At 45.4% G+C, this 19,014-nt stretch overlaps 1 protein-coding gene across 2 annotated transcripts in view; it reads right to left on the bottom strand.

Moving 5' to 3' along the window:
• The window catches only part of LOC120947220 (transmembrane protein 150A-like), a 158,276-nt gene that overhangs the window by 86,404 nt on the left and 52,858 nt on the right, over positions 1 to 19,014 (bottom strand). Inside the window, exon 2 of one of the 2 annotated variants that reach the window (XM_040362364.1) lies at positions 8,295 to 8,342. The exons of the other annotated variant lie outside the window; for it this stretch is intronic. Within the exon in view, the coding sequence (XP_040218298.1) occupies positions 8,295 to 8,342 (48 nt within the window). The remainder of the gene's footprint in view (positions 1 to 8,294; positions 8,343 to 19,014) is intronic. 2 annotated transcript variants of the gene reach the window in all.

Raw genomic sequence — 19,014 nt, forward strand, 5'->3', positions numbered from 1 at the left:
CGAGGGAAGAAAAGTTTTCGCCCAGGACCAGACTCCGGTACTCCAGGCTCAGAGTCGGCACCAGCACAGACATCTGGAGGTTCAGGACCCAACCGAAAACTCGAAGGGTCTGGATGACAATTGCCACATCCACCTCTAATTCTCAGCTTGAAGCAGCTTTCAGAAGAAGGTCGTCCAGCTATCCCACTATAGCGATACCTCGCTGCCTCAACAAAGCTAGGCCCGGGGCGAGAACCTTGGTAAACACCCTTGGCGCTGAGGCCAGGCCAAAGGGAAGAGCCACAAATTAATAGAGGTCGTCCCCAACCGCAAAGCGGAGGAACCTTTGATGACCGACAAATATGGGGATATCCAAAGAAGCCAGGAAATCTCCCGGATGGAGTGCCGCTACCACTGAGCGCACCGATTCCATCCTGAACTTCTGGACTTTGACAAAGCAGTTCAGAGCCTTGAGGGCCAGGATTGGGCGGACCCCTTCCTTCTTTGGGACCACAAAAAGGTTTGAATAAAACCCTTGAAACCTATCTGGCACAAAACACTCCCCGTGCCAGAAGATCCTGCATGGCCCAAACAGGGCTGCCCGACACGGCAGGGGGAGCTGAAGGTTCGAGGGAAAAACATGTTTGGAGGGTAGTAGAGGAACTCTATCTTGTACCCTGAGGAAACTACTTCACAAACCCACTGGTCGGAAAGTAGTGAAGACCACCGAGCCGCGAATGTGCGAAGGAAACCCCCCACCCTTGCGTCGGGCGGGGGCAAACCTTCATGCGGTCACAGGTTTGTGCGCAGGCTTGTTGGGCTTGCGAAACCAGGGACGCTTATGTCCCTCAGCAGGAGCCTTGACAGTCTGGGAGCTCTTACCCGCAGCTCCTGGCGGACGAAAAAGTCGCTTATGAGGAGGAGGGCCCACGGCATGGCTCTTTACCCTTTCTGGATTGCGGAAACAGAGTACTTACCGCCGGTGGCATCCTTTATGGTGGCGTCCATGGAGGCTCCGAAGTGCCGTTCTCCCTTAAAAGGCAAATCAAGTAAGGCCTTCTCATGGAAGCCTGGTCCGCAGACCAGCATTTTAGCCAATTCAGGCGACGCAGAACCACTGCAGAGACCAAGGCTCTGGACAGCAACTGAATGGTATCCAACGCTGACTCGCACACAAACTTGAGGCCCTGTACCCATTGGTCGGCCAGGTCCACACAGGTCGGAGAAGCCTGGGGTTCCTTCAACTCATGGTGCAGCATCTTAGCCCACTCTGTAGGCACCTGGGCCACTAAGGCGACAGGCGGACGCACTGCTGACCCCACTACCATGAACAGAGAGCGGGCTACTGCCTCAGAGCTCCGATCCACCGGGTCCTTAAAAGCAGGCGCACCTTCCACTGGGAGCGTGGTAACTGTTTAGTCTGGACACCGGAGGGTCCACAACCGGGGAAGAGGTCAATTTTTTCCGAAAATCTTCCTCAAGGGGAGAACGTTCAGCAATACATTTCGGAACCAAGAAGGTTCTCCGCGGACGATCCCATTCCTTGTACAAAAGCTTTGGCACACAAGGAAACACCTTCTCAGTGCGGGCAGGCTTGCGGAACCCAAAAGTGACGACACCTCTGCAGGTGAGCCTGACTTATCCACCAATTTAAGGGCATCACACACCGCAGTGATAAGTGCTCCAACCAGTGCCCCATCGTGTGCTGACCAGGACACTGAGTCATCCTCACTGTCCGTAGGTTCATGGTCCATAACCTCCGACACCTCAGAACCTGGGCCGTTAGCCGTAGCCGGGCCCGAATCTGAATCAGATAACTCCCCAGAAGATGATGGGGAGGGGGCTCTTTTTACCCCACACAATGCAGCCACCTTGGCCACAAAGGCCTCAAGGATTGCCGACACAGCCTTCGCAGATACTGCAGGTGTAGGCGTACCGGTTGCCATTACAGGCATGTCAGGGGAAGAGGCATCTGCTTCGGACGCCATAGCGACCACGCGTCTGACCCTGGGGGACGTAGCACTGGCACCAACCCACCCTCCTCGCTGACTCACCACCCTGGTGGGGAAGAAAGAAAAGCTGCCCAGCGCTGACCACCCTGTCCTGACAGAAGGATAGCCCGCATTCGCAGCACATGTCCGAGATATAGCAGGAAAAAAAAACGGCTGTATTGCACTGCCCAGAACGCTGACCCTGTCACTAAAAAGTGAAAATCACGAAAAACATGGCCGCCGAACGGCCACCCTGCAGAGAAAAGCGTGCGGACTCCGGGAAAATGGCCGTCGTATAGTAAACAATACCAAAAGCGTGCGGACCACGAGAAAATGGCGGCCGAGCGGCCCACCCATAGAGTAAAAAGGCACGCGGCTACAAGAAAATGGCCGCCATACATAAGCATAAAGGCTAAATTGAAAATGATCGCTGTGCAGTAGAAAAAACAACACACAGTGACACAGGCGATGCAGGCAGGGCATAGCACAGTGCAAAAAACACCACCGTGACCCTCATGCGGGGGGGATCCCCCTCAGGAGCAACCGACAGGATAGCGCACATCCCCCCTCCAGGTGGGAAAAACCCGGAACGCATTAGGCCAATTAGGCATGAGGAGGAGGGATGGGAGGGTGAGAAAAAGGGAAGGGTGACACGGACCCCCTATCGACCTCCCAGGGAATGTCCAGCCATCCCACCCCACCAAGGCGGGGGGGGAGTACTCACCGATCCTGCAAAATAATTTTAGCTGGAAGCATCCCACCACAGACCCACCTCCCGAGCAGTACAGAGGTAGCCGTCGGCCCGGCACACTGTGACTGAGACAGTAGATAGCCCGGTCATATGTGTGCCCCGGAGCGCAAAGCTCACCGGCCACCCCTGGAGCAAATGGGGAATGTCGTGGCCAACCCAGTGCGTAGCCAGAGGCCTGCACATGCTCGCTGGCCGAAACTGGGGTGACTATAAAAAGCAGACCAAGGGCCCATAGGGAGACATGTCCGCTCCTATGCTAGGCAGAAAAAAAATGGTGCTGCACCCAGAGTGACCTGGGCGGTACTGTAGGTTTTATTAACAATGTTTTCTGCCTAGTCCTCTACTGATAGAAGGGAAATACCTATTGTTCATCGATTCTGCTGTGTCCGTCCATGAACACAAGAGAAAATATTTTTTAAACCTGTTGCAAAGTTTTAGTGAAGACCCGGTCAGGATTGCCCGTTGCAAGCGAAAATAAAGTTATTGCATCACAAATGGCAGCATGCTCAGCTGTGTGGATTGCAGTCTTAATATTTGATAAGGTCACTAATGTGTTGCTCACTATTCTCCTAGCAGGATAGGAAGGTGTACCTGATGGCCTCCACACAGAGGCACAGTGTGAAACAAGCCATGGTAAGTTACCAAACATGCTCACTGTGATAAAAAGTTTTTGGGGATAAAACTATATATACACTACCGGTCAAACACCACTCTCTGTCATCTGATCATACTGATCTTGGTTTGATCAGATGCTTTTGAGGGTGGGAGGAAAGATCTGGGGGTCTAATAGATCAGTAAATGGGCCCGTCAATGCCCATTCTATCACAAGGGAAGTTGTTCATCCCTTGAGATAGCAAAAATAAAAACAAATAAAAAATAAATAAAAAAAGTTAAGTGCATTCTTTCTTGAAAATTTGGGTTTAAAAAAAATGGCTGAGCAAAAAACTGCAACAACCACTATTGTATTATCAATGGGAATCTGATTTAAAAAAATATATGTTTGTTCTAGTAATTGGCCTGGTTTTAAAGTAGGTAATCTTTTGTGCACTTCAGGGACAAGGAAAAGTTATATTAGATAAATACACACACACACACACACACACACACACACACACACACACACACACACACACACACACCTCTATCTCTCCCAGTTAATTCTCAGGGCCCAATCACAGCTTGTGTGGTAGGAACGCGTGTTTCCGCTTATGTTTTTCACTCAATCTGCACACTTGAATGGTTACGTGCAACAAAAGTGATAAAGTAGCTTTTAAAAAAATATTCCTGGGGTCTGGAAAGTCACCAAATGTACTCAATTAGTAAGACTGGCCATCACTCTAAAAACAAATGGTTTTGCAGCTTACTTTCAGTCAGGCGCATACCGCTATAATTTGTCTTGTGTACTGCAAGAGAAACAGAATTTTCAACTGGAATAAAAAGTCCAAGAGTTGACATCAGCGACGTTGTTTTATGTTGTTGGATTATCGCTACACAGAAATAGTCCTCGATAACAATGTTACAGAATGTGTCAGGTCACATAAGGAAAGCTCTCTGTCACTACATAGAGATAGAAAACAGCAATGAAAACTTTAAAGCTAGTACAGTGGAATATGTAGAAGAATATATATCTGTCTAAAATGATTAATATTTTTTTTACTTTCTGCTACAATGCAAATCCCCCCCCAAAAAAACACTAACGTGTTTTTTCCGAAAATGGTCAGGCTTTTTTTTGTTTATAGCGCAAATCATAAAAATGACAGAGGATCAAATACCACTAAAAGAAAGCTCTATTTGTGGGTAAAAAAAAGGATTTTAATTTTGTTTGGGTGCATGTGGCACGACAGCGCAATTGTCAGTTAAAGTGACTCGGTGCCGTATCACAAAAAATGGCCTGATCATTAAGGGGACAAATCCTTCCAGGGCTGAAGTGATCGGTAGCAGCACTCCCAGCCGGCTCCAGTGTACTGATATAGCACAGGCCGGCCTTCAACTGTGTAGTGCGCTGCTGCTGATTAATCCACCAAAAGTGATGAAACAGTAAATTTTCTGTCCCCCGGCACCCATTGAACACAGGGTGCCTGGAGAAGTTTTTTTTGAACAGCAGGAGATTCGCTTATTTAGGGCTTGGAGTCCCCACCTGCTCTACCTCTGCGGTCACTGAAACCAGCCCACTGAGCCATCAGCCCACCGGGAAACTCCCAGTAATCACAGTGGCCTTCCTACTAGGTATACTGCCACCAGCACAAGTAGTGTGCTAAAGCACAACTAGAACTCAAAAGACAGCTCAGGGAAAGCCCTTGCTGGTGGTCATACACTGCCCCCCCCCCCCCCCTCACACACGCAAAAAAGTATTTAGTCAGCCACCAATTATGCAAGTTCTCCCATTTTAAAAAGATGAGAGAGGCCTGTAATTGTCATCATAGGTATACCTCAACTATGAGAGACAAAATGTGGAAACAAATCCAGACACTCACACTGTCTGATTTGGAAAGAATTTAATTGCAAATTATGGTGGAAAATAGTATTTGGTCAATATCAAAAGTTCATCTCAATACTTTGTTATATATGCTTTGTTGGCAACGACAGAGGTCAAATGTTTTCTGTAGGTCTTCACAAGGTTGTTGCACACTGTTGCTGGTATGTTGGCCCATTCCTCCATGCAGATCTCCTCTAGCACAGTGATGTTTTGGGGCTGTCGCTGGGGAACACATTCAACTCCCTCCAAAGGTTTTCTATGGGGTTGAGATCTGGAGACTGGCTAGGCCACTCCAGGACCTTGAAATGCTTCTTATGAAGCCACTCCTTTGTTGCAATAGGCAAGCAGCTTGGTGTGAAGAAATCAACTGTGGGAGCAATAATTAGAAAATGCAAGACATACAAGACCACTAAAAATCTCCCTCGATCTGGGGCTCCGCGCAAGATCTCACCCTGTGGGGTTAAAATGATCACAAGAACGGTGAGAAAAAAAAAACTAGAACCACACAAAGGGACCTAGTGAATGACCTGAAGAGAGCTGGGACCAACGTAACAAAGGCTACCATCAGTAACGCACTACGCCGCCAGGGACTCAGATCCTGTAGTGCCAGACGTGTCCCCCTGCTTAAGCCAGTACATGTCCGGGCCCGTCTAAGGTTTGCTAGAGACCATTTGGATGATCCAGAAGAGGATTGGGAGAATGTCATATGGTCAGATGAAACCAAAGTAGAACTGTTTGGTAGAAGCGCAACTCGTCGTGTTTGGAGGAGAGAGAATGCCGAGTTTCACCCAAAGAACACCATACTTACTGTGAAGCATGGGGGTGCAACATCATGCTTTGGGGTTGATTCTCTGCAAAGGGAACAGGACCACTGATCCGTGTACATGAAAGAATGAATAGGGCCATGTATCGTGAGATTTTGAGTGCAAACCTCCTCCCATCAGCAAGGGCATTGAAGATGAAACGTGGTTTGGTCTTTCAGCATGACAATGATCCCAAACACACCGCCCGGCAACAAAGCAGTGGCTTCATAAGAAGCATTTCAAGGTCCTGGAGTGGCCTAGCCAGTCTCCAGATCTCAACCCCATAGAAAACCTTTGGAGGGAGTTGAATGTCTGTGTTGCCCAGCGACGGCCCCAATACATCACTGCGCTAGAGGAGATCTGCATGGAGGAATGGGCCAACATACTAGCAACAGTGTGTGACAACCTTGTGAAGACTTACAGAAAACGTTTGACCTCTGTCATTGCCAACAAAGCATATATAACAAAGTATTGAGATGAACTTTTGATATTGACCAAATACTTATTTTCCACCATAATTTGCAAGTAAATTCATTCCAAATCAGACAGTGTGAGTGTCTGGATTTGTTTTCACATTTTGTCTCTCATAGTTGAGGTATACCTATGATGACAATTACAGGCCTCTCACATCTTTTTAAATGGGATAACTTGCATAATTGGTGGCTGACTAAATACTTTTTTGCCCCACTGAGTGTGTGAGCAGGGGCTTTCCCTGAGCTGTCTTTTGTTTTCTAGTTGTGCTTTAGCACACTACTTCTGCTGGTGGCAGTATACCTAGTAGGAAGGCATGTACTGGCCACTGATTACTGGGAGTTTCCCGGTGGGCTGATGGCTCAGTGGGTTGGTTTCAGTGACCGCAGAGGTAGAGCAGGTGGGGACCATCCTAGCAAAAACACATCTGAAATCTCACAAAAGCATGTGGCAAAATGTGTTATGGTCTGATGAAACCAAGGTTGAACTTTTTGCCATAATTCCAAGAGATATGTTTGGCGCAAAAACAACACTACACATCACCAAAAGAACACCATACCCACAGTGAAGCATGGTGGTGGCACTCTAAAGAAATGGCTGCCCGTGCCCTGTGACGTTCCCAGCAGCTCCCGCATGCATGCGCAGAAGTGACGTAATCGTGGCTCCGGCCAATACCAGCACCGGGGAAAATGTCAGCCGTCTCAACAGTGTGTGGGCGCCCGCTGAGAGTGCTTTGTCTAAGGCAGGGGTCTCAAACTGGCAGGCCACCAGCTGTTGCGAAACTTCAAGTCCCAGCAGGCCTCTGCTGTGGGAATCATGATTGTAACTGTCAGCCTTACAATGCCTCATGGGACTTGTAGTTTTGCAACAGCTGGAGGGCCGCCAGTTTGAGATCCCTGTTCTAAAGTATTTCATTAAGAGCTAGTATGCCATGCATAATAATTCATTATGCCTTTACCAAATGTCAGCCTCGAAACCTTAATGAGTATCTGCAAAGAGGGGTGGGTCAAAAATCGCTCCTGAGATGTGTGCAAAAATGGTGGCCAACTACAAGAAACATCTGACCTCTGCGATTGCCAACAAGGGTTTAGCCACCAAGTCATGTTTTTTTAGAAGGGGTCACGCATTAAAATGCAAATCAATGTATAACTTTTTCGAAATGCATTTTTCAGGACATTTTTGTTGTTATCCTGTCTCACTGTTAAAATAAACCTACAATTAAAATTATAGACTGATCATTTTTTCGTTAGTGGGCAAGCGTACAAAATCAGCAGGGGATCAAATACCCTTTTCCCCTCACTGTACAGCCCCCTACTGACCCATCACATCAGCCTTGATCTGCCTGCACGCCATTAGTGAAAGCAGAGTTCCACACAAAAATGGAACTTCCGCTTTAAGTGCAGGTGACTCACTGACATGCCACATTTCGCACATCTTTTTTTTGGGGGGGGGGGGGCGGTACCCAGTTTTTATGGGCACCCAGCTTCCACTTCCTCCCTGGGCTCCGGAAGTTCACCTCTCCCCCTCCCTGAAATCTTCTGGGACACACCACAGGTCCCAGAAGATTGCCCGACCATTAACAGCATGGCTCGTGCATGCGTGGTGCGCGCCCAGCTGTGACACAGCAATGTACCCACAGAATGGTCGGCGTCGTGGAGAGAAGGGGGAGAGGAGCGACACACTTTTCGTAGTTTCTGACTCTGAAGTACACAGAGACCTAGTGATATCACTTTGTCTAAAATAAGGTATACATGTACAAAAACGCACTAAATTTGTCTTAGAATATATCTGCACATAGGTATGAATGGTGAAATGATTCTTACCAGTTAGAGACAGGGCATATGTGGTTGTTTGATAATGCCATGGCATACCTGCAAATGATGAAAAAAAATTAATTACACACTCATTCAAGTTTTAAGACACATTACAAGAGTGGTACATTTTTCTCTGCACCCAAGCAAGAATGCCCATGCTTCAATACTGCTCAATAAATCTATTTAGCTTATTAAACAATCTTACATGTAGTGTGTTACACTTACTCCACTGACAATTTTATATGATCTAATCTTAATAATATGTACAATGAATCTTACACTCATACATTTTAAACCGTTTAAGTCCTCATGACCTGTGCAATTGCCGCCCAACAGCAACCAATTGTCAACTGTAACGGTCACCACCGTTTACGACCTCCCATCACATCCAAGACAGCTCACCCGACACAGACAAATCAGCAGGCATCCCATTTTCCCAGAATCAAGACGAGACACAGCTCTGTACTTGTTCCAAATGTAATTCAATTTTAATGGTTTCTTCTCAGTCTTATATACAGTACAACCATGTGACAGTATTCAAAGGGACAATGAGATCTCCACCCCCCTAATCACACACTAAGGCTAATTACTAAACATTCTAGACGTGTCGGCGCCGGCCTATAATTATCATCATCTCATCACTGCACATTCCTTCATTAACAGCATAACAAACAAAACACCATCACACACTGAGTACCCTAGGCAGACGTTCTGTCTCTGACAAGTACATTCCACACATAAACAGTATTTAGCATACATAATTAGAGGTCTGGGAGCAGACCTGGATTTACACCTTTACACAAGGACAATGAAATGTCTTCCAGGCCCTGACTCAATTAGCATGTCACTAGTCAGGGCTAATCATAGAAATGAGTCATCACATTGAATAGCCAACAACTTGTGATATCTCAAGACATCCTGCAAACATGATTTATTATTAATGTCCCATCTTATGTAATACATGAATTATGATTAGCCACCCTATGCCCAAAAGGGGCACAGGGTGAACTTAGACCCAAGAGTTTCTTAGGGCCGGCTGGCACAGGAGTATCCCCCATCCTCACAAAGTCTCTGGGTGTCATGGGTCATCCTGTTACAACAACTAATTACTGGTTAGTGTTTTTGTGAAATACCAATCTATGGTGTTCAAACAAGAAAGTGAACATTCAGCCTTAGAGCGGAGTTCCGGTGAGGAAAAAAAAAAAAATCAGCAGCTACAAATACTGCAGCTGCTGGCTTTTAAAATAAGGACTCTTACCTGTCCAGGGAGCCCACAATGTCCTAACCCAAGAGCAGACTCATCCCTCAGGTGAGGCGCTGCCATCTTCAATAAGGGAATCAGGAAGTGAAGCCTTGCGGCTTCACAGATTGCTCCCCTACTGCGCATGCGCAAGTCATGCTGCGCATCCCAACTGGTCCCTACTGTCTTCTGGGATCTGTACGTCTCCCAGAAGACAGCAGGGAGTGGTGGAGGGGCCGGACATGGCGTAGATCGCCAGAGATTCTGGGGCGATCTATCATGGGAAGTGGGAGCAAAACCTGCATTAGACAGGTATCTGCTGCGACACGGTAAGCGGAAGTTCCATTTTGGGGTGGAACGCCGCTTTAATTCTATTTCTACAGATTTATCAAGATTTACATTTATTTAAAAGGAGAAGTAGAACCAATGTTATCTTGGCTCTATTCCTCTGGGTCACAGGAGTGTACTTCTTTCTGCACTCCTGCAACCCCTATTCACCTTAGAGTGGGCTAAAATCAGCTCCCAGCTATCCTCACTCAGCCAGTCCAGGCTCTTGAGATATCCCCCACTTTAATGTCAGGATCCATCCAGATGCCTGAACTGGCAGCTAGCTCAGCCTAACAGTGAGCTGCTGAGAGCCTGATACAAACCAGCTGCATCTAAAATAACCATAAAAAGTAAAAACATGTAGTAATATTTCTTTGAATTACAGGACTTTATTATTCTGTGGCAGCTGTCAAGTTTTAGGTGATCTCTCTAGGTCCTTCAGTCATCCTCATGCAGAGTAGGTTAAACTAAATCTGGGAGCAAATATAAACATTTCTAAACTAAGCCTGCATTATTGTTAATAATTTAAAGGCTGAAAAATAAAATGTTTGCACTCACAGTAAAATCTCTTAAGGCCCCTTTTACATTGGCGCGTCTCCAAAGTTAAACGATATCCAGCGTAACTTGCATGCAACTGATACGAATTTACATTCTGTGGACAAAAGTTGCATCAAAAGTCAGACCAAAAGTAGTGCAGGAGCCGCCGGTAACGGCACACACTTCTGAAGAAACAGCAAGGGTGGCCATTCCTTTATCGCAGAACATCAACGGCGCAGTATACAGTAAATATCTCCTAAACGGTGCACATTTAGGAGATATTTACAGTACCTATTAGGTACCAATTAGACAGGAAGGTTTACTTCCTCTTTAAAGTTGCATGCCAGTCAAACCTTAACTAAATCTAAAATCTACTCCCACCCCGAAGACCATTCTATCTACCCTATGGTCCCGTAACATGACCAGCTTCCAGTGCTGGCTTTGGACTGCATTCACACCTATGCATATCGGTTTCAGGCAGAAAGTCGCGCATTTTAACCGCAATTTTGTACAGGTCAAAGGGTCACCAATGCAAAAAGCAGAAAAAGGCCCAAATCTGCCCGAACTGAGCTACAGAAAAAGCTTCAGAACTTTTTGGAGCTTCAGGTGACATGGAGCAGAGATGTGAACCATCTCCATAGAGAATAAATCGATTTTCTCTCCTCCAGTGTTTTGGAGCTTCAGGCTTCAAGCTACAAAAGGTGTGAATGGGGCCTTAGTGTGGAGGAGAGGCAGCAACAACGGTTGCAGAGCCTATGGGATTCTATACTGAAGGCAGCGTTGGAAGCTGGTCATCATGCGATTGGACCAAGCGGCTTCAGAATAGGCAAGTATAGGCATCTTTCCCTTCCCACTTTAAAACCCAAATCTCTAAATTCCGGTTTCCCTCAAGGAAAATTTAGACAGTGGGGTACCAAGAATCCAGGAAAGAAAAAACTTTTTTTTTTTTTTTTTAACCTTATTAACCGATTAAATCGAAACAATAAAATCGGCCAACTAATCTATTATGAAAATAATCGTTAGTTGCAGCCCTAGAGTGGATACCACTGCATCAAGATTTTGAATGTCAAGTGATGCTGGAAGTTACCAGGGGAAGGAAAGTAATGATGGATTTGTAGAGCCCTCCAAAAATCCATGCCATACCGTCCCATCAAAGCCTGCATGGATGGCCTCCAAAAAACGAGACGCCTGAAAAGGTAAGGAGAACCTTTACCGCCAATGCTATGTGCAGATTTGCAGCGCATTTCGGCCACTAGTGGGGTGCATTTAACCTCCGCTAGCAGCCGAGAAAGGGTTTAAACGGCCCGCAATGTGCTGTTGAAGCAGCGCATTGCGGGTGGTATAGCCGCGCTGTCCCATTGTTTTCAATGGGCAGCAGCTGGGGAGGAGCGGTCTATCAATATTAAGCCTATATTCTGTAAAATATATAAATTAAGAGCATGTTAAACAAAAATATCCTGAATACGATCATTACAGACATTAATCCCACAGACTTGCCAGAAAACTGGGAAGACATTGATTAAGTGCTTAGACAGCGTACACTGCTTCACAAACCTAAACTTTGTCAGGATGTACTTCGTGTGTACTACAGAGCTAATATGCACTTGCTTGCATAAGTTATACAAGATTTTTTGGCAGCTGGTAAAACTAGAAGTCCACTGTGGATATATCACGGCGCTTGAAATAAACTACAATGTTTGAAAGCTGATGTCTTTCCACGAGAACGTGGATTGTATAATGTCCCCCACAGAATCCAAAAATTTAGACCCGTCTTCCCAACTTCACATTCGTTTTTATGTTTATGGTATTTCTAATATAAAAAATTAGACCTAAAATGCAAAATAACCTGGAATAACCAAAACCTCCTGCTGAAAAACACAAAATATAGAAGAAGCCAAAGCCTTGGGCTCAACACTTGTGGACTGCATGTTGCCCGCTAAAATAGGCACCAGGTAAAGATACCTACAACCAGGGCTTTTTTTCCTCAGAGAATAGGTGCAGGAACTCCCTACTTCCGAGTCACCTGTTGTGTCCACTCCTTAACCACCTCAGAGCACCATTCCTTGGTTCCACTCCCTACCCTTACCCACCTCCGGGCACCATTCCTTGGTTCCACCCCTACCCACCTCTGAGCACCATTCTTTGGTTCCACCCCCTACCCACCTATGAGCACCATTCCTTGGTTCCAACCCTTAACTACCTCCGAGCACCATTCTTTGGTTCCACCACCTACCCACCTCCGAGCACCATTCTTTGGTTCCACCCCCTACCCACCTCCGAGCACCATTCTTTGGTTCCAACCCTTAACTACCTCCAAGCACCATTCCTTGGTTCCACTCCCTACCCACCTCCGAGCACCATTCCTTGGTTCCACTCCCTACCCACCTCCGAGCACCATTCTTTGGTTCCCCTCCCTACCCACCTCCGAGCACCATTCTTTGGTTCCCCTCCCTACCCACCCCCGAGCACCATTCTTTGGTTCCACTCCCTACCCACCTCTCAGTAATGTATACAGAACCAAGTATCAATTTGTGTTGCTAAGTAATTTGTATATGATAGGAAGTACAATGGATCCACTGTAGCCAGCAACAATGGAGCTCCCCCAGCAACAATAGATTCTGAACAGCTAGCAACAATAGACCCCTCCCTCAACAGTTAATGTCTCCCAGCAACGATTGTCTCCTAGTAGCATAAGAGCCCCCCAAGCAACAATATATCCCCTACCAGCGACAACTGACCTCCACAGTAACAATAGACCCTCCATCTGTAAAAATAGATCCCCTCCAGCAACAATAGATCCCTCAGCAGCCAGCATTAATAGACCCTCCAGTACACCCCAGTACCCCTTGCCATTACATACATTCAGAGCTGGAGGTGCCGGTACTGCGTTCCCCCCGTGTTTCCTACTAAAAAAAGAGCCCTGCCTACAACAAAGGTCATCAGTGAGCGTATCGCTCATCTTTCCTTGCACATTGGCTCTCAGACTGTCTGCAAGATACAGTAGCAGTGGTACAAGTGAAATAAGCAGCAGAGAAGCCATCTGAACTGTGACCTCCCAGCTTTGGAAGTTAGCCTTCTGTACAATCTCCGACACATGGGCTTGTCAGGAGGTGATCTGGCCATGCAAGGCCCTGCAGAGTGCCAATATTTCCCATGTGTAAATGGAGTGCAGAAGAATTGTTAAATTGATGGTTGTAAATGCAAAACGGTGTCCCTTCACATTTTTGTGGTGCATTACCACAGGCACTTAACGTGTGCCAAGTCAGCCCATTCATTTTAAATGGACTGACAGCACACTTTAAAAAACACAAAAAAAAAAAAAAAAATCGTACATGACTTATTGAATCCAACACACCAGCAAATGGCACATGCATTCTGCTGTGCTGCACTGCAGATGCACTGTCAAGAACTATGCAATGAGTGCCATTAAAAATGCATAACACCGAAAACGCAAGAACAGTGTTGCAATGCATTGTGGTAATCTGCAGTAAAACATGCATTTCACAATGCACCAGTGCAATACTAACCAAACTTTGTGGGCCCCCCTGGACACATTGGGGGCTGCACTTGAGGCCCCCTTTATTTACTAAATTGATCACCATTGAGCCAGCAGCAGATGTGTTCATCTAAACTCCATCTAAAATTATTCTTTGATAATTTGCCACTTTACTAATAACATTTGTATACATTAGTTTGACATGTAAAAACTATGATTATTCAGTATATGGTCTGCTTTGCATCAAAATATAAAGCCTGTTGCAACTCACAAGATTATACTACTAAAGTCCAATACAGAAAGAAGAAGTGTATGCTAGATTTTAGGGAGCACAAATGTTTTCTTCTATTCTTGTGTGCTTTCTGAACTGTGAGCAAATACTTATTAGAGTGTTTAGATTACAAAAAGTAAATGTACAGCATTTGTGTTTTTTTTTAGCCTCCAAGATTCGTAAATCTGGATTTCTTTGAATGTTTTTCCACCACTGTTGCTGCCGCCGCCATCAGAGTACAGGTATTTGCATTTATTCAACAAGCTCATTATTTAGAATCAATAGCCTAAATGTGCGTACCATGATATCGGCACATATGATTTTTATATGGCCACAACTATAGCTTCGATTGTGGATCTGTAATTGCCTGTATAGATTTGTCCAAATTTAGCTGGGATGTTTTCAGTTGCTTTTGCAGTTAAGCCAATGTTCAAATGAACTTTTTTAGATTTAACTGAAAAGCTAAACAAAGATATTCCGATGACAGCACCATTCAGCACGCCAAACACATTAACAGTTCCCAGAAAAGGGGAAAAAAGAAAAATCAGACAGAAAATATGCAGACATGAGCCAACCTCTCAAGGCAAGTGTAGAGTAGAAGATCTGGAAAACTATATGAAGAGAACAGATAATCTGCCCCTATAAACAGCAGCACTCTAAATTGCATGTTATTATTCGGTTTACTCATATATGCATTAAAGCGTCAACTTTGATCAAATCTGAACATGGCAGTGATACAACTACAAAACCACAGCAGAAGGATACAAGCTCTCATATTTTCACTGAGCCCAGTCTTCAATAAAACAAGGCATAAACCACTTATTAGACCCAAGAACATGTTATTTATCATAACGCGTTTTTTTTTTTTTTAAACTATAACTACTGTACACACTATGTAGCAATGCAGAGTCAACACACTAAACCAGGGCTGTCGAACTCAATTTGAGCCTGTGGCACTACCGAGGTGTTATGGAAGTCCAGGTTGCTTTGATAGCGGCCTTCAGCTCATCTGCATTGTTGGGTCTGTTGTCTCATCTTCTTTTTGACAATACACCACAGATTCTCTATGGGGTTTAGGTCAGGCTTTGCTGACCAATCAAGCACATGGCTCCCCAAATCCTCACGGATTGTGGAAAGTTTTTGGAAATCAAGGTCCCAGAGTCTGGAGGAAGAGTGAAAAGGCACAGAATCCAAGTTGCACGAGGTCCAGTGTGAAGTTTTCACAGTCAGTGATGATTTGGGGAGCCATGTCATCTGCTGGTGTTGATCCACTGTGTTTTATCAAGTCCAAAAAGTCAGCGCAGCATTCTACCAGGAAATTCTAGAGCACCTCATGCTTAATTTTAAAGTGGGACTTGGCACCTGCCCAATACTGCCAAAAGTACCGATACCTGGTTTAATGATCATAGGATCACTTTGCTTGATTGGCCAGCCAACCCGCAGTACCTAAAACCCCATATAGAATTTATGGGGTATTGTCAAGATGAAGATGAGACACACCAGACAATGCAGACGAGCTGAAGGCCCAGCGTCACTGGATTTCATTAGACCGCAGTGAGGGCCAATGGCTCCTGCTGCTATCAATCTATCCTGGGGATATGCAATTAGCGGACTTCCAGCTGTTGCAGAACTACGATTCCAATGAGGCATAGCAAGACTCTGACAGCCACAAGCATGACACCTAGAGTCAGAGGCATGATGGGACTTGTAGTTTTGCAACAGCTGGAGGTCCGCTAATTGCATATCCCTAATCTATCCAATGAGGACCCAAGACAGGGCTGGAGCTGCTGGGCTCATGCTTGTCGCTGGAACGATCGGGTTCAGGTAAGAAAAAGGGAGGGGGGCAGCTGCAACACAGGTTTTTCACCCTCATGCATAGAATGCATGAAGGTGAAAAACCATGAGACTTTACAACTGCTTTAAAGTGAATGTAAACCCACCACTCACCCAGTATAAACTAATGGCACAGTATTAATGTGTATACAGTGGAACCTTGAATCACAAGCATAATCCATTTCAGGAGAATGCTTGTAAGCCAAAGCACTTGTATATCAAAGCGAGTTTCCCCATAGAAGTCAATGGAAACGAAGATAATTTGTTCCACATCGCCTTCTATTGCATGAAATATCGCATGTGCCCAGAGGTGGGGGGCGCCGGACTCGGAAATATTCTGAGACCGCACGAATGTACTCGGAAGCAGAGCATTTCCGAGCGGCACAGAGTGTCACCAGTGACCCGCACCTCTGGCCAAATGCAGTACTGCACACCGCAGAGGCTTGAATCCTGCTCGTTTTGCAAATAATTGCAACACCTGTTGTCACCCGCTCACCAAGCTGCTTGGCGATAGTCTTGTAGACCATTCCAGCCTTGTGTAGGTCTAGTCTTGTCTCTGACATCCCTGGACCGCTTTTTTGTTTTTGGCCATGGTGGAGAGATTGGAATCTGATTGCTTCTGTGGACAGGTGTCTTCTTATACAGGTAACAAGCGGATATTAGGAGCACCCCTCTTAAGAGTGCTTCTAATCTCTGCTTGTTATCTGTATAAGACACCTGGGCAAAGAAGCAAACAAATTCCAATCTCTCCACCATGGCCAAGACCAAAGAGCTGTCCAAGGATGTTTTTCTGTTTTTTGTAGTTGTTATTCTGTCTCTCACTGTTAAAATAAACCTACCATTAAAATTATAGACTAATCATTTGCCAGTGGACAAATGTACAAAATGTAAACATTCTATGCAGTAAGCTAAAAAAAAAAAAAAAAAAAAACCTGTATAAAGCAGCCCTCTAACACTAACCTGAGCCCCAGTAATATTGCACGATAGTCTCGGGTGTCTGGGACTGTCCCTCTTCATTGGCTGAGAGAGCAGCTATTGCTGCTGTCAAGGTCAGTGAGCCAATAAGGAGAGAGAGGGGGCAGAGCTGAGCCATGGCTCCCTGTCTAAATGCACACACAGAACAGCGGCTCGGGTGCCTCCATAGCAAGCTGCTTGCTGTGGGGGCACTCGGCAGGAGTGAGGGGCCAGGAGCACCGGTGAGGATGAAGGAAGAGGATGAAGGAAGAGGATGAAGGAAGAGGATGAAGGATGAAGGAAGAGGATGAAGGATGAAGGAAGAGGATGAAGGATGAAGGAAGAGGATGAAGGAAGAGGATGAAGGATGAAGGAAGAGGATGAAGGAAGAGGATGAAGGAAGAGGATGAAGGAAGAGGATGAAGGAAGAGGATGAAGGTAGAGGATGAAGGTAGAGGATGAAGGTAGAGGATGAAGGAAGAGGATGAAGGAAGAGGATGAAGGAAGAGGATGAAGGAAGAGGATGAAGGAAGAGGATGAAGGAAGAGGATGGAGGATGGAGGATGGAGGATGGAGGAAGGAGGAAGGAGGAAGGAGGAAGGAGGGAGGAGGAGGAGGGGGAGGATCTGAGCTGCTCTGTGCAAAACCATTGCACAGAGCAGGTAAGTATAACTTAGTCTTTTTTTTGTTTAAAAATAACAAACACAAGCCTTTAATATACAACTCAAAAACTGGTAGCCTGTAATGGCTATAAATAGCTTAATGTACCAAAGTTTCCACAAGCGTCTGCAATTTTAAAAAGTGACAAGTTATCCATTTACTCAGCATAACATCTTTTATATTTTACAAAATAATTGGGTATTATATTGTGTGCATAAGTGTATATTTTGTGTCACCGGTGCTCAACAATATTGTGAATATTTGTATAGAAAAGTGAAATATAAGTATTATCGATCTGCTGCAGTACTGTGAACACCTCAAGATATGGGGTGTGTGAAAAATGTAAGCAAATATATTACTGCGCCAATCCTAATATTAATTATAGCGAATCTATAATAAATAATAAATGAACCAACAGCATATTATAAACCCCCAATTAAAAACCCACTAGGAATGAATAAATAGATACACCAAAAATTCAAAGTGACTAAATACTGTATTTGCTGGCGTATAAGACTACCTTTTACACTTAAAAAAACTAGCCAAAAAGCAGGGGTCGTCTTATACGCCGGGTCAGCTGCTCAGATGCCTGCTGGATGTGTGGTAATACTGTACGTAGCTTCGGCTACATACAGTATATACCACTTAGCCAATCCCGGTGAACGATGAATTCAAATGAATACAGAGCCTGCTCTGATTGGAGTAACAACCTCTGCCAATCTGAGCAGGCTATATACAGTCATTAATAGAATACATTGCTCACCATGTTTGGTTCCAGCTCCAGCAAGAATGAAGAATATGACTCCAGAAGGAAGAAAAATGAAGCCTCGGAAGCCTCGGAAGGGGGGGTCGTCTTATACGGTGAGTACAGGCAAAAAATCTTAAAAAACTGTAAAATTAGGGGGTCGTCTTATACGCCCGGTCGCCTTATACACCGGCAAATACGGTATATCAAAAAATATAAAAATTCAATGTGTAAAAGTCCAATACTGGCTTCTGGATAACGCAGGTGGGGCGGAAATACGTCACGCGTCAACCCCCTGCCACTGAACCACATAGAGACCGAGGCGTGGAGCGCAAGCCGTTAGATAGAATAACACACGGATGAGCGTTGGTGGCGCTCGGTACTGATAGAAAGACTGGTGCCGGTCTGGAGGCACAATACCATGTGAGTGCATTTCATATGTTTTATATAAATAAAGCACTTTTTTTTTTTAGCATACTACACTATGATAAGCCCCTTGTTTTAAGAAAACTAAGGTATCACCCCCTGCATGAAAGGAGGGAAACAGCGAGCGGGCTGTAAAGAGAGGAGACATCCATCCCAATTTCTATACCTGGGAAACAGCGTGTTGGCTGTAAAGAGGAGATATCCACTCCATATTTCAAAGGCGATTATTATATTTGGGTC

This window comes from Rana temporaria, chromosome 8 (genome assembly GCF_905171775.1).
Source record: "Rana temporaria chromosome 8, aRanTem1.1, whole genome shotgun sequence".
NCBI classification, from domain to species: Eukaryota; Metazoa; Chordata; class Amphibia; order Anura; family Ranidae; genus Rana; species Rana temporaria.